The sequence below is a fragment of the Halichoerus grypus genome, chromosome 2, assembly GCF_964656455.1.
Source record: "Halichoerus grypus chromosome 2, mHalGry1.hap1.1, whole genome shotgun sequence".
In the NCBI taxonomy this organism is placed as follows: Eukaryota; Metazoa; Chordata; class Mammalia; order Carnivora; family Phocidae; genus Halichoerus; species Halichoerus grypus.
Window position 1 is genome coordinate 8,264,005 of NC_135713.1, and position 16,205 is coordinate 8,280,209.

The following is a 16,205-nucleotide window of genomic DNA, read 5'->3' on the forward strand; positions in this document are numbered from 1 at the left end:
AATTCGTTTTTTCGTTTATGGATTGCTTGCTTGATTGTAAATCTATTTCTACCCTTTTCAGCTCTTTCCAGAAAAGGATAAGCCCCAGCTCTCTTGCTCTCTCTCTTTTTTTGTACTGGTTCCTCCCAATCTATGAACTTGCTTATGAAGTTGAACAAGCAGGACACTGGGAAGTTTTATCAGAATTTTTTCTTCCTTAAAAACTTTAAATTTTCTGATGAATAAACAGAAGTGTTCATTGTAGTAAAAATGGGACTTTTTATTACAGAAAAATGTAAAGAAAAATAAGCCACCTGTAATGTCATCTAGAATCAATCACTACTGAAATTCTGGTGCATTGTTGATAATTTTATAAGCCTATTTATTAAAGTATATATTTTTCATTTTATATTACGATTTAAGCCTTTTCTTCATGACTAAAATTCTTTGTATACCTCATTTTTACAAATGCTCGATAACATGTAAGATTATATAATAGAAAAATGTTCTTTTTTTTTAAGGTTTTATTTATTTATTTGTCAGAGAGAGGGAACACAAGCAGGGGGAGCAGCAGGGAGGGAGAAGCAGACTCCCCATTGAGCAGGGAGCCCGATGCGGGGCTCAGTCCCAGGACCCCGGGATCGTGACCTGAGCCGAAGGCAGACGCTTAACCGACTGAGACACCCAGACCTCCCAGAAAAATGTTCTTTAACTTTTTTTTTTCTAATTTCAAAAGGAGAACATTTTTGAATAAAGGAAAAAATAGCATTGTGCTCATGTCTTCTGAAGAATATAGTGAGTTCTGATTTAAGCCCAGAGGGGAAATTTTCTTAGCTGGTTTGTGGCATTAATTATATCTCCTTGTACCTAGCATAATACTTAGTAGATTTTAATGGCTGGTTATTAATGAAATCGTAGTATACTTTATTTAATTATGTATATCTTTGTATAAACATGTATTCAACCTTTAGTCCAAGAATCCAGTTCTTAAGACGGAAACATAAGTTGCTAATGTGTGTGGGGTGCGGAAGATTATGACTGTGTGTGTCTGGGGTCTCCTGTTACGACTCACTGGTGTTTATCTAATGCCACATAACATCACCTCAGAATATAGTGGCCCGAAGAACCGTTAGTATTCATATCCTCTCCCAGTTTCTGGATTCAGGAGCAGCTTGGCTGGGCAGTTCTGACTCAGGATCTCGCATGGGGTAGCTGCCAGCATCCCCCCCGTCAGCCCTTTCTCACTGGTGGGGTACTTTCTGTGCCATTCTGTTTTCTATATTTTGCTCCTCGAGTTCTTCTCTCTCTTTAAAGTTCTTTGCTGAGCTTTGTGTATATGTCGTAAAAACTCGGGATAAACGGTGAGAGGAACATGTCATGGGTACTGACAGTCGCTGCCTGGAGGGCCTCTCCTGGTAACCAGGCCTGGCTTCCTCTCACTGATGGTAAGGTGACTGTGGGAAAACCATTGCTGTTATTGGGAAAATAAGCCTGATACGTATATAATAAATAATGTATATAACTGCATGTAATGTATATACTGGATTTAAAGAGACACTATCGTTGAACAAAGTCACTTCCTAAAATGACTAACATTCTTGAAATCATAAATCCAAACAAGAGGTTTGCAGTGATTATAAAATTCACGTTGTTTGCAAAATTTGGTCTAAAGGGAAATCGTTTTGAATTACAACTTCGAATTTGTCTATTCTTAATCCAAAGGCCGTTGGGTGAGCCCTGCCTCTGAAAGAATTTTCCTGATATATTTTGTCCATTTTATCCATAGTAATGTTTGTTTTTGTTTATTTAAAACAACTTATTAGGCATCTCTTTGACATAAGAACACATGAATAAAAATATAGCCTGTAACCCAGAATAATTTTTGCCAGAATAATTTTACTTGTATACTTAAAAATGTGTACCCCTTGAAAGGACTTTGAAACAAATCCAAAATATTTAATAAAACCTCTAAGTCCCCTCTCTTATGATATGTGTCTTCAAGGTGGCTAGTTAGATTTCTTTCTTTTCTTTTTTTTTTTTAAGATTTTATTTATTTGTTTTGAGAGAGAGAGAGCGCATGAGTGGGGTGAATAGCAGGCAGAGAGAGAGGGAGAAGCAGACTCCCCACTGAGCAGGGAGCCAACACAGGGCTCCGTCCCAGGACCCCGAGATTATGACCTGAGCTGAAAGCAGACGCTTAACCGACTGAGCCACCCAGGCGCCCCTCTAGTTAGATTTCTTACATCTCCTTTCAGGAAAATGAAAGATCATTTATGAACATAGACCTTCCAGGAGCCATGCACACATTTGAACAGTTCATCCCAAAAGAAATTATATCCCATGCCCTGTTCTGACCTGTGGTTACGGTTGTTTTACTAATACTGTCCCCTGAAGATCTTTGCACATCAGGACCTGCATTCCAACCTCATTCCTCATTCCATTGGGGGCGACAGAGTGTCCCATAGCCTGCGTTGTTTTCAGGCTTTTGCAGTTACAGCTCTTCATGCAGATCTGTTGACATACTGTTGATATCCTTGAAGTGAATTCCTCACGGTGGAACTCTTGAGCCTGCTTTCGATTTCTTTGCATTTGGTTGTTGCTTTCACATCTGTGTTACTCAGCCCCAGATCTGGCGGCGCCAGCCTAGAGTGATATTTAGCCCACTAAAGGTACCTGTGTTCTCGGAGGTTCCCTGGGACCCCAAGTAATTCCCTTGCTTGAATGTGTCAGTACTGTAAAAAGCTCGAAGCTCGTCACCATGCCTCCGTGCCTCAGTTGAGAGAGTAAGCTGAGCACTGTGAGCTGGGAGGTACTAAAACATGTCAGGGGCATTTCATTCATTCAACAGGTGCTTATCGAGTGTGTTGTAGATGCCAGGCACTGAGGAAACAGAGTCAGAAAGATGTGGTGCTTCTCCACTTGGAGCCCACCTTCCAGTGGGGAGTCCTCCCAGCCCAATGAGAGCGCCAGCAGACGGGCGTAGAGGGGCCAACCCATGACATGCGGGAGGATCAGACGTGTGCCTGGAGGCTCGGGGTTGCAGCTGTGAGGGGGAGGAAGGTGCATCAGGTGGAGGCCACTCCAGGGGCAAAGGCTTGGAGGCATGGAGAACTGAGTGAGGGCTAGCGGCGAAGGTTGGCGCTGGCGAGAGCCCCATATGGGGACTTTGTGTGGCCACATTAGAGGTCAGAAGCCATGGGTGGCAGCATGTTCAGGCACTCGGGTACCCTTGATGGTACCACGAGGAACAGTGGTTACCAGGCTGGAGGACTGGCCTTGTGTAAGTGTGTTTGGAATATGCGGCAGGACGTAGTTATCAAGATTTGATGTTGCAAGCTAAGAAAGGAAAATGTCATCAGAAACTCTTTTTCCATCCTATTATAAGTGAAAGTACATTGTATGCCCAATCAAGTAGCAAGGACATAATCTTAAAATAAAGGACAGTTTTTCCCACGGGAAAAAATAAATAGGAACACGATTGACACTACTGTACCTGTTATATGGGTATGTGTTTGTAGGTTATGTTTGGATATGGTGTGTTTGCAGGGATGAGGATCACCCCAAGATTCGCTTCTTGCTCATTCATGCTCTTGTGGGTTGGCTGGACTTGCGGGTGGGGCCCTGCTCTCCAAGCCCTCACCCAGACCCTGGCTGAGAGACATTCCATCTGTGAGCTTCAAGGATAGTCAACGCAGAAAACAGGGACAAAGTTCTGTTGTGTACCTTACCAGCTCCGTCGTGGACTGTCACCCACACGTGGGCGAGTGTGTGTCCTACGCATGTGGAAGACAGGAGAGGCGGAGAAAGGATGTCGATCAGGACTTTTCTGGGGACTGCTAAGGGTTACTTGGGATGGCAAAACACCCTAGATGGTGAGCTTCCAACCACTTGTTTTTCTGCTAGACTCTCAGTGAATGCGTCTGATTATTATAGCTTCACAACAATTCTTTTTTTTTTTTTAAGATTTTATTTATTTATTTGACAGAGAGAGACACAGCGAGAGAGGGAACACAAGCAGGGGGAGTGGGAGAGGGAGAAGCAGGCTTCCCTGGGAGCAGGGAGCCCGATGCGCGGGGCTCGATCCTAGGACCCTGGGATCATGACCTGAGCCGAAGGCAGACGCTTAACGACTGAGCCACCCGGGCGCCCCCTGAATCAACAACTCTTAACGGCGATTTCCTTTGCCCCCTTCCAGGAGATGCTACAAAAGCTCACAGGTGGAAGTTTTAGCACGACTCAGGGCCCCCTCCCAGCCCTTACTGCCTCATTAGTATCTCATTAAACTTTTTTTTTTTTTTTTTTAAGATTTTATTTATTTATTTGAGAGAGCGAGGATGAGAGAGAGAGAGCATATGAGAGGGAGGAGGGTCAGAGGGAGAAGCAGACTCCCTGCTGAGCAGGAAGCCCGATGCGGGACTCGATCCCGGGACTCCAGGATCATGACCTGAGCCGAAGGCAGTCGCTTAACCAACTGAGCCACCCAGGCGCCCCCCTCATTAAACTTTTTAATGTTGATTACGTGTTATAATCACATTTGGGATATGTTGGGTTAAATAAAATGCATCCTTAAAATGAATTTCACCTGATTCTTTTTGCTTTTCTTAATGTGGCCACCAGAACACTTAAAGTTTAAGTATGTGGCTTATATTTGTGGCTCCTGTTATATTTCTGTTGGATAGTGCTGACTTTGAATACATGAAGAACTCAGACGGATCAATAAGGAAAAGAAGCCAGCGGGAAATGGGCAAAGGATATAAACCAGTCATTCACTGGAACTTGTGGGAGATTTTCTATCTGACTGGTGATCGGGAATGCAAGCTAAAGACAGTAACAAGGACTTCCCATCGGACTGGTGAAAAAGAAAAGCGGATTGAAGAAGGTTATAGGAAGAAGGTTGTAGGAAGAAGGTTGTAGGAAGAAGGTTGTAGGAAGGAGGTTGTAACTCGTGTACACCAGTGGTAGAGTGTAAGAAATTGCAGCCACTTCGGAGAGCATTTTGGCAGATTCTACTCCCATCTAGTTCACTTCTATAGGCGGTTCTCACCTGGGGGCGATTTTGGCCCCCCTCCCCCCGGGGGGGGGGGGACATTTGGCAATGTCTGGAGACATTTTGGTTGCCATTAGTTGGGGATAAGAGATACTACTGGTGTTTAGTGAGTAACGGCCAGGGATGCAGCTAAACATCCTGCAATACGTGGGATCGCCTCTCAGGATAGAGCCATAAGACCCCTCATGTAGGGGCACCTGGGTGGCTCAGTCGTTAAGCGTCTGCCTTCGGCTCAGGTCATGATCCCAGGGTCCTGGGATCGAGCCCCGCATCAGGTTCCCTGCTCAGCGGGAAACCTGCCTCTTCCTCTCCTCCTGCTTGTGTTCCCTCTCTCGCTGTCTCTCTCTCTGTCAAATAAATAAATAAAATCTTAAAAAAAAAAAAAAAGACCCCTCATGTAAACGGTGCCGTGGTCGAGAAACCCTGACTTTTAGATGCCGATTCCAGGGTAGCCCTAGCTCAGGTGCATCAGGAGATACGGACCAAGGTTCTAACTCAGTGCTCCGTATTTACACTTGCGGGACTTTGGAACCAAATTAAATTAAATGTCTATCAGTTTGGGGGTATAAATGACTAGGGAGGGACCCATATGTGGAGATACTGTGCTTGCCTGATATTTGGGTTTATCTCACATCCAGCACTGAGTAAATCAGGTTGCAGGCTCACAGGTACACAGAAATACTGCTTTTTTGTAAATATTTCAAATACAAAGTAACACTCTATATTCAACATATTGTTTATAGATACATGGCATAGGTAAAAAAATTCAAAAGCCAAGTCAGGATACCTATCAGCACATAACTGGTTGCCTCCAGGGAGGAAGGACGCCCCAAAAAGGATGTCAGCTCTTTTTGGAATGTTGATTTCTTACAGAAATGTGAAGCAGTTATGACAGAATATTAGCTTTTGCTAACGTAGTCAATGTGACGAGGGTGTTTGTTATATTACTTCCTATTTTACTTTTCTCAATATTTGGAATTTGTTTACAGTGAACGCTCACGCGTACCTCCCGGAGAGAGCTGCCAGAGTCGGGGCTGCTCGAGCCCAAGCAGATTATCAGGGGCTGTGCTGGTTTCTATCCGGTTCACTTGCGTCCCCCCAGCATTGAGCTGTGCTTGGCACAAGCAGGCCCTCAGTAAGTGTGTGTTGGGCCAACTGTCCATGGAATGTTCCATGGGACTCGGTCCTGTGAGCTGGCTCGTGAGAGGTCCTGGGGCCATGCCCCACAGTGGGAGGTGCCCTTGGGACCTGCCTGCTGGCCAGGTGGTCACCTCCACCCCCCTGCACCAGACCTACACATCTCTTTACCCTCCAAACTTCTCATAACACATCACAGGAAGTAATTCAGATCAAGACACTAAAAAAAATCACACCTAGGAAGTCTAATAAGTGTGTGTTTTCAAAGGAAAACAGATGTCATATCATAGAAATTGCATGCTAATGTGAGTTCTTAGGGAGACACTTCAGAGAGGAAGTTTGCTGCCTGGGCTTTGTGGTTGAGCTCATTCAGCTTCCCCAAGACGGTTGGGAAGGGTTTGCCTCCGGCGACAGCCATTTCTTAGTTTAATGAAGAACTGAAGCAGAGCGATGCTATTTGACATGCGCAGTCAGGCTTCTCTACAAGACGGTGCGTGTTGGGGATTCCGTACCTTGCAGGTGCGTAACCTCTCCTAGGCTGTCCATGTGAGGCCCATGGAACGCATTCCTGCCTGTGGAGCTGGTCTTAGAGCTTCATTACTCACCTTTTCCCTGTACTGTGTTGAAATAATGAGCCAGTGTTAGGGGAAGACTTTTATAGAAACCCTTTCCTTTGGAATCTCGTTGGGAGAATAGCTTAAGTAGATGGTAAGGAGGTGTTTTCAGAAGACTGTCAGAGTGGAAAATCTGAGCCAGTCTTGTGTTTGTGCCGGTCTGAGTGTGCCCGCACCACTGTGTGAGGCTGAATCGGGAGCCGACCCCTCGCAGGGACCTCACCCTTCTCAGGCCATTGTCTTTGCTGCAACCAGTGGTCTGGGTTATTTTTATCCTGGGTTCCCACCTCCGCCCTGCAGTGGAATATTCTTTTCTTAGGCCCCTGATTTTAATTCACATCATCTTAAAAGTGAACCAAGGAAAACTTGGCTGTGATTTTCGTTCTAGAAGGCCAGCCTAGAGTATTTTATAACGTCTGTCTCACTTCCAGGCTTGCAAACAACCCTTCTCCCAAGATTATGTGGGTTTTCCTGACCATTCCCCCATTGCTCCCTTGACTTCATCAGCCATCCCAGTTGTGAGCATGTCTCAGGGGACCAGAAACATTTCTCAGTAAAATGTCTCCTCACAGAAGCTGCAAATGTTTTACGAGGTGTATAACACAAAAGCAATATTTTACGAAGTGATAGTTTGGTGAGAATTATTTAAAGCCTGCAAGCTCAGGCAATGTTAGTGTGAGTGAGGTTGCTAGATGTTTTTTGCCTTCCAAATGGGCGGGAGCAATGTCTGTAAGCGTCCAGGCCAAGCTGGGGGTGGTGGAAGGCTGATGGTGGACATCACCTGCCGTCCAGAAAGGTGCTGGCCATGACCTTGCCATCAAAATGTGGTAGTGCCAAGGGCAAATCCACTGACCATCTGGGAAGAAACTGTTTACTAAAAATCCTCGTATTCATTTATTTGTTCCATAAATATATCACAGCTCAGCATTGTTCTTAGAGCTGGGGGCTCAGCAGTGACCAACATGATCAGATTCCCATCCTGGGATTTACGTTCTCATCTGGTGCTTATTCATCATAAATAAGATTATTGAAACTATGCCACCAAACACACCTGACCCAACAGAACACACCCATGCTAGCAGTAACTCATGGCAGTTTTTAGAAATACCATGTATTTTAGAGGACTGGGATTCTTAAGTTCTTTCACAAAGCCGCATGAACATTTCCTGCTTCCTGCTGGTGGTACTATTATGGAGAATGGAGAAAGGTGTTGCACTGAAATGGATTTTCGAGTCACTGAGGTTTCTTCTCTTGGTACCCAACTTTAAAAAATTGTACTACGAATGATGGAGTTTCTTTCTCACATTGGAACATGGGTAATATCCTTTTTCTTCTGGATGATCAGGATAATTACTAGATCTATTTTTGTACCATACGGCCACGGGTTTCGTATGTGCTTCCTGGTGTACCGGTCTCTTTTCGCTTGGCTGCTTGTCAGTTCCTGGTTTCTTCTGCCCACTGCCCCTCCCCCCTCCTCATAGATGGTTCTCTTCTCCACTGTTTACAGGGGTTGTTATAAAACTGTATTTCCTAATGAGAGCGTTATGAATGTAAACATCATTACTTGTACTTGTTTTTCATTGTGAATTAAAACCATGTAAGTTCCTCACAAATACAACTTTGTTTTAAAGAACACAAACTGTACTTTACAAAGAGTAAAAAACAGTTCCTTCAAAGTGTTCCTTTCCCACCTACCTTGTCTTAATCAGGAGTCTCCAGAGACACAGACCAATAGAGTCTCTGTGTCTGTAGGTATCTGTCTATCTATGTCTATATGGCTCCATGTATCTTTAGCTAGATGCACACACACACGTATCTATCTAGCTGTATATAACTCTATAACAACTGTGTGTAACTATATAGACAGACATATACACACATGTACAGATTTTTTTCTGTTAAGGAATTGGTTCACACAATTGCAGAGACTTGGCAAATCCAAAATCAGCAGGGTGGGCTGGCAGGCTGGAGACCCAGGGAAAAGGTGTAGTTCAAGTCCAAAGGTGGTCCTCTGGCAGAATTCCTTCTTGCGTAGGAGAGGTCTGTCTTTGTTCTATTCAGGCCTTCAACTGATTGAGTGAGGCCTACCCACATCAGGGAGAGCAATCTGCTTTACTCAGTATAATGATTTAAATGTTAGTCTTGTCAAAAAAAAAAAAAAAACTTTCACAGAAACGTCTAGAATAATGTTTGACCAAATATCTGGGTACAACATAAAATTATGACACCTAAAATTAACCATCATGTACACCCTATTCTCATTCCTTTCACAGAGGACATTAATACTTTGGTGTAATTCATCTAGATGTTTCCTGTGCATTTTCTGGTTGTGTGTGTGTGTGTGTGTGTGTGTGTGTGTGTGTGTGTGTGTTTTGATGACCTTTCTTCCTCCTGCCTGCACCTCTTTCATCTGTCAATACAATAAATAATGTTACTAAAATCCTGGTGTTAGATCCTCCTTTCTTCCTGCGAGAAATGGAGTTTTGGTTTGTATATTTTTGTTTTTTGATGTGCAAACCCTTACAGTTTTAAGCAGAAACATCTCAACTCATTTTTTTTGTTGTTGTCACACCAACATTTCTATGGTGTGTAGACTTAAAAATTAAGCTTATGTTTTGAGGGACTTGAATTTCTAGCTGATGTCCAAATGGAAGCTTCTACTTGTAGGTAGTTTACTGATTTTTTCTTAATAATATTATTTTATTCTCATGGACCCTTTGCTTGTAATTAAAAAAAAAACAGCCTATATGTGGCTTCGGGGACCATCTGCAAATGGGCTTCTGTCAGTTTAGCAAGTAGGTAATATTTATTTGCCTTTGTGACAAGTCTTTTGTTGCTGTTTGTCTTGGGAGACCATGGTCCAAGAGTGCCAGTAGACCCCCAGAGGGTAGGGAATGAAGGTTATTGTGTTAATAGTAATGTAAGTCAGTCTCTGCTGGGAGACGAGAGGTATCCGATACCATTTTTTCCTGAGCCCTCAAATTTAGGTTTCTCTTTTTTCCCCTGATAATCTTCATTTCTGACCTAAGGTTGTGCTGAGATTTCCAAGGCTACTCTCAGCAGCGGTGTGCTGCACATTTTGGGAAGTCTTACTTTAGGTGGCCAGAAGGGGCTGCGGTTCCAGAATGGACCCTCCCAGTGGTTGTGGTAGCAGGGAATGGAGGTGTGCATGATCCCAAAAGAGAGAGCACAGAACCAGGAACCAGGTGCTGAGGAGCGCTGGGGAGCACTGCTTTATTATCCACTGATGGAAATTCCTCCTTTTAACCCAGAGTCCTTAAGTAAAGATTGGATGGCCAGATCGGCAAAGGTTGGGGGCCCTTTGGGATATTTTTGAAGGACAGGTTTTCAATATGTGTTCAAGGCTTTCAGAATATCTCTTTCCTTTAATCCAGAAATACTACTTCTAAGAATATCTCCTGAGACAGTAAGGAATGAGAAGCATGAAGCCGTGGTTCTAGGGATTTTCATTGCAGGTTTTACTCATAATTTGGAAAAATTGGAATCAATCTCTGCATCCAAGAGTGGGGATGCATTAAATAACTATGATTCTGCCCTACTAGAGTAGAGTGTTCCACATCTGGTGGAAATGTTGACACACAAGTGTTTTGATTGATGTGAAAAGACATTGCTGATATAGTCCTCATTGAAACATATAACAAGTTATCCTATTTTGGTACAGAAAACATGGACATGTGTGTGCACACATGTGTGTATGTGAGATTGTGTGTGTCTGGATAATTTTTTGTCTTCTCTGTTTTTGGATTTCTTTTCTGTAATAAATAAGAGCTTCTTGTGTCATTATGTAAAAAGGAAGAGGTTACACTGTGTTTAGCACGCCTTATTTATAAGTCAGGAAATTGTCGGACACTTGAGAAAAACCTCCATCCAAAGAATTTCAAAATGAGATTTTGGTGCCTACCGAGTGGAGCTGCAGGTTTTCCGGGCCGTTTATGCAACAGTGAGCAGACAAGTTGGGTGGGAGAAGGCAGATGTTGGTGGCAGTGAACTCTAGTTATCAGAGACACCGAAAGCCCGGACTCACTCGTGCTCTCTTCTCTTTTAAATTAAATTATTGTGAACCGTTTCACTCTATGGATGGAATGACTTACTTCAAAGAAGGCATGAGCTGGGGCATATTAAATAGGCTTTACGATAGTCACAGCATGATGGAGTTCCTTATGCTGCCTAAGGGAGGTCAGTATTTAAAAAAAAAATCTGTGATCGTCTCTAAAACTAAAAATTTGAATATATGTGATTCAGTATTCTTTTGGGACAGCAACCAGGAGCTTATTGAGATAAGCAGGTGGGATTGCCTGTGCCCTTTCCTTGTTCCACGAAAAATGACATTCTTGTTAAACCCCTGGCCCACATAGAGCTGGGTCACCGTGGAGTTGCTCCAAACGTAAGCTTTGCATCCCCCATGCGGTGGTGTGTATGGTGGGCAGTGCTCAGCATCACGTGATCCTTAGCTCCGGATTGCCACGTCTTGAATTTTAGCATGTCCCTGAATCCATGGTGTGAGGAGCCTTAGATCATTTTCCTTCGTCACAAAGTGTTTAGTCAGCTCAGCGGCTGCAGCAAAGTACTAGAAAGTGGATGGCTGATCAAACGGCAGAAATTCGTTTCTCACAGTTCTGGAGCCTGGAAATCCAAGACCAAGGTCGGGGTCCGGTGAGGGCTTGCTTCCTGGCTCACGGCTGACCGCCATCATCATTGGCCCAGCATCTGCAGGAGTCCCCTGTGATGTCTTTTTTCTCTGACACCAAATACGTGTGGTTTTTCCATCCCAGGTCTCCAATTCTCTGACACCAATAAGGTCTGCAGCGATTCCAGGAATTCTGACACCAACGCTCCAGGGTTAGCGCAGACCCCACAAGTGTGCAGCTCCGTCCCACAAGTCTCAACCCAGGGCTCACCTTCTGACCAACTGGCTACAAATTTGGGGATTCCCACACTCCCCCCTTCATGTTTGATAATTCACTAGAATAACTCACAGAACTCAGGAAAGCTCTTTACTGACTGCCACTGGTTTATTATAAAGGATAAAAGCCAAGAACAGCCAAACGGAAGGGGTGCTCAGGGCGAGGTATAGGAAGGGGGTGCAGAATTTGCGTGCCCTTTCTGGGGGCACCACCCTCCCAACACTTCAACGTGTCACCAACCCTGAAGCCCCCCAAACCCCATTGTTTAGGGGTGTTTAAGAAGCTTTCATTAAGTAGGCATGATTTGCTCTAACCATTCAATCATTGGCTATTGGTGATTGAACTCAGTCTCCAGCTCTGCTCCCCTCCCCGGAGGTGGGGTTGGGGGGTTGTGCAGAGAAGGGGCAAGATCTAGCCCCCTACTTGTGGGGCGGTTGATCTTTCTAGAGACTGGCCTCCATCCTGAAGCTACCAGCACCTTGCCCCCGATGTGCATCATCTCATTAGCATGTAAGAAACTAATTTCTAAGGGTTTTCAGAGCTGTGTGCCAGGAACTGGGGACAAAGACCAAATATTTATGTTTTATGACACCACCCCTCCCACCTGGTCTCCCCACATCCAGGCTGGTCTCGTAGACGCTGTTTCCATCCAGCGGCTAGACTTGATGAGGGTACCCGACAACTGACTGCTCAAAAAGCTGAACAGTTTGTGCTGTGGCCTCTTGGGGTTCCGATGCCCCTTGACGTCCTCCTTCTGGCTCACGAGGCTCCACCCCCGGGCCTCCCAGGCTCTTCCTCACCTCCTTCCCATCTTCGTCCACCGTCTCCTTCCCAGGGAGCCCACCCCGCGCACCCTACCGGAGCCATGTCCCCCCTGCACTCACAGCCTCTCTTACCCTAGTCTCCTTTCTAACACACTCTGTCCTCCCTCATCTGGTAGGTCTCTAGTTTGCTGTTTGACCTCCCATTAGAAGGCACACCGTACAGGCAGGGATCTTGGTTCTCAGACGTTTCCCAGGCATCGTGCCTGTCTCGTGGGCAGCACCCAATGAACATTTGAAAGTGAACAAAAGCCTGGCTTGCTCTAAACTGCCAGCCAGAACCGGAACCCGAGGTTCTCTGTGTCCCCCTGGGGGGGACGGTGTGTGCACATGGGGTCTGCAGTGGTGATGCTCGGGCTCTGCCCCTCTGACCCGCTTCCCTCTTCACTTCTAGACTGGCCTTATTGTCGCCTGCTACCACGGCTTTGTGGATACTGTGGTGGTCTTAGCAGAGTGCCCCCACGTTGATGTCAACTGGCAGGACAGCGAGGGGAACACGGCCCTAATCACAGCCGCACAGGCAGGTAAGACCCGGCTTTGCCTTCCCTCCTGGAGCTGAGGCTGGGGGGGCAGCTGCCAGGCGGTGGGGGGCGGTGGGAGGGGGGGTGGGGCTCTGCACTTGAACTCAGGTCGTGAGATTAACGTAAGGACTGGAATTGATCAGAAATCTGTTCTGCTGCTGAGAGGTATAGGAGAAGGCCGGTCAGGACGCGGACACATTGTCCTTGTGCCTTGGGGATGATGCAGAGTTTATTTGTGCAGAGCTTGCTGTCGGGCACATCTCGCCCTGATACTGCACAGTCTTTGAAGGTGAAGCTGCAGCGGAAACCCAAGCCTCGTCATCCCTTCCCCTAGAGCACCGTGCCCCACCCAGTGCTTGGAGTTGGGGAACGGAGAGATGCTGGTGAACTCACTACCATCACGGGCGGTAGGGACTGGATCCGATAGACATAGTTACAAGTGATGGTGACTGGATCGATAGACATAGTTACAAGGTAACCTTACACTTGCAGGTAGATGTAAAGAAAAGCCAGGAGCTACTTGCCGAGAGTGTATCGGTGTAACAAGGCGGGACTGTTAGGGAGAGAGCCTCCCAGTAAGGGTCCTTCAGCCCTGCCACCGAGCGCATTGTGGCTGTCCTCTCCTAGAATTGTCCTCAGACGTTTTTGGAGACAAGCACATGCTCGTCCGTTCTGGACCATACGTCGTTTGTCCCTGTGGTGTTAAGTGGGTTTGTCACTTGACCACCTTGAAAATTCTTGGCTTGCAAGATTGATCTGTTTGTTCAGTCAGGCTCCCAGCTGCAAAGAAGCTGCTTCCTGCCGAGTTGGGAAGAAGAGATGTTTGCTTGTTGACGGAATGTAGGACACCTCACGATGTCATGGGGAGCTGCTGGGTGTTGGACTCAGGGCTGGGAAGCTGGAGAAAATGCCCCAGACCACACCGCACTTTGATTCTGGAAAGGGAACATCTGCTGTGCCACCAAAAAGAGACCTCCTTGTCCTGTTTTGCATCACAAGCTCCTGGGTCAAAGCCAGCATGGGGGTGACTCTGACCCAAGGAGCCCGGGGAGCCCAGGGAGCCCAGCAAAGCCAGCATCTGGCAGCTTCATTCCCTGTAATGTAATAGGGAGTAGTCCATATGTACACATTGCTTTTTAGTCGAGCTGGGTAAGGTGGAGAACCCCCCTGAATTAGAGAGGAGCCAGATATGTGCAAAGACATGTTCGCCTCAGCAGGTCTTACGGTGCGAAGCTCTGCCCCCATTGGGCACTCCAGGCTTCGAAAGCCGAGATCCACAAGATCCTCAAGTGCAAGAGTGGAAGTGGGTAGCGGGAGGCATTCAGTGACCCCGGGCTCCCCATTCATCGCCTCCCACTGGCCCAGGAATGGGGGATGCCCAAGTCAAGGGCAGCTCTGCCCTCCAGTAATTCTCCAGCTTAGTAGGCCTCCAATGGAGCTCTGATGGAGGGTGTGCTGGGGGCCGTGAGCGAGAATGCCCCACCTGGCCTGCTGGTTGACGACAGGGGTTGTGAAGAGGGGGGATGGGGAAGGGGGTTTGAACTGATGCTGAAGGAGTCAGAGGGGGGCCGTTGCAGCCGAGGTATCCAAGTGCACGGGGCGAAGAGGGGGCCCGGCCCATCTCAGGTGGTGTGGCGGGAGGGTTGCGGGTGACTAGGAGAGATGAGAGGTGGCCCCACGAGGAGGCAGGGACCGGATCATTAAGGGTCTAGGTGCAGCATGAGAACATGAGGGAATGCATTTGAGTGCCATGAGGCTGGGTGTGTGGTGACAGGGGCTGGATAATCCTCATGGGCCCAGAAGCGGCTTCAGAAGCAGAGAAGGAGCAAGACCTGCCTGACAGAAAGTGGTATGAGGGTGTTGGTGGAGGAGAGGCGGCCTCTGGGATGGCTTCTGGCATCAGGACAGGGGATGGTGAATTGCCAAGGGCCATATGTGCAGTAATAGGTGGAGAAGCATTGGCTCCATTTGGCACTCAGGTCTTTGAGACGTGACATATCTAAGTCAGAGGCCTCAGCGGTAGGTGGAGGGTATAGAGCTCCAAACTCCACAGTGTCCGCTGGGGTACAGAGTGGGAAGGGTTCGGGGGTTGCCAGAGAGGGGGGCTTATAGCACAGGCTAGACATGAACACTAGGAGAATATGCAGTAAGACGAGGTTCCTTTCTTATTGATTTACCAGAACTCTTTGTGTGTTAAGGGTATAGGCTGTGGTTACCCATGAGGTACCTTCTGAATTCTTGCCTATTTGAAATAATAGGATAACGACTTGTCCTTTGACCTCTCCCCTCTTTTTTTCCATTGAGTGTTGCAGGGGAAAAGTCTGAGTCCAGCCTGCTTTTGTCTTTGTTGAGACCCTGATATTGCTGAGATTGGAAATATCTCCCACCTCATCTTTGACAATGAAAACACCCCCCCCGCCCCCGTAACTGTCGTATATCTCAGCTCCTTCTCTGCGTTTGTTTTGACTTACATTAGGTGTATTTTTAGGAACTCTCTGTTAATCTCTTTGAAACACTGTCTGTCTTGTTTTGTTCTTTCTTCCTGAGATTCCCTTTTAGACATAGAATAAGTCACCTGGTCCTCACGCCACAATGTTCTTTCTCATTTTTTCCCCCTATCCTTTTACTCTAAGGTCTGAGCAAATTCTGCATATTATTTCATTAATGTGTTTCTATGCCATTCATCGGATTACATTTACTTTATTCTTCTCGAGCATCCCTGAGGTCAGTGTGTTTGGGCTTCTATAACAAAAATCCCACAAACTGGGGGAATTAAACAACAGAAATTTGTTTCTCAAAGTTCTGGAGGCTGGGAGCCCAAGACCAAGGTGCGAGGCAGGGGATTTGGTTCTTGGTGAGGGCTCTCCTCCTGTGCACGGGGCATCTCCTTGCTGTGTCCTCACATGGTGGAGAGAGAGACAGTGAGGTCTCTGGTGTCTCCTCTTATAAGGACACCTGTCCTCTTGGGTCAGGGCTCCACCCTTGTGACCATCTTTAACCTTCATCACCTTCATCATCAGTCTGGTCCCACCCTGCTCATTGGGGCCACGACTGGACTTTCCCAAGGTCGGATGTCCTGCAACCTGCCCCGTCCCAACCTCCAGCAGGCCTTCTGTGGTTTCGGGCATCGCGACTGCCTTCCCTCTGTGCCTTTGGTCACC

The 16,205-nt window shown here is 46.5% G+C and overlaps 1 protein-coding gene across 1 annotated transcript in view; it reads left to right on the forward strand.

Annotated features, from left to right (window-relative positions):
* The window catches only part of ANKRD33B (ankyrin repeat domain 33B), a 75,234-nt gene that overhangs the window by 31,627 nt on the left and 27,402 nt on the right, over positions 1-16,205 (forward strand). Inside the window, exon 2 of the mRNA XM_036104719.2 lies at positions 12,918-13,047. Coding sequence (XP_035960612.1) covers positions 12,918-13,047 — 130 coding nt within the window. The remainder of the gene's footprint in view (positions 1-12,917; positions 13,048-16,205) is intronic.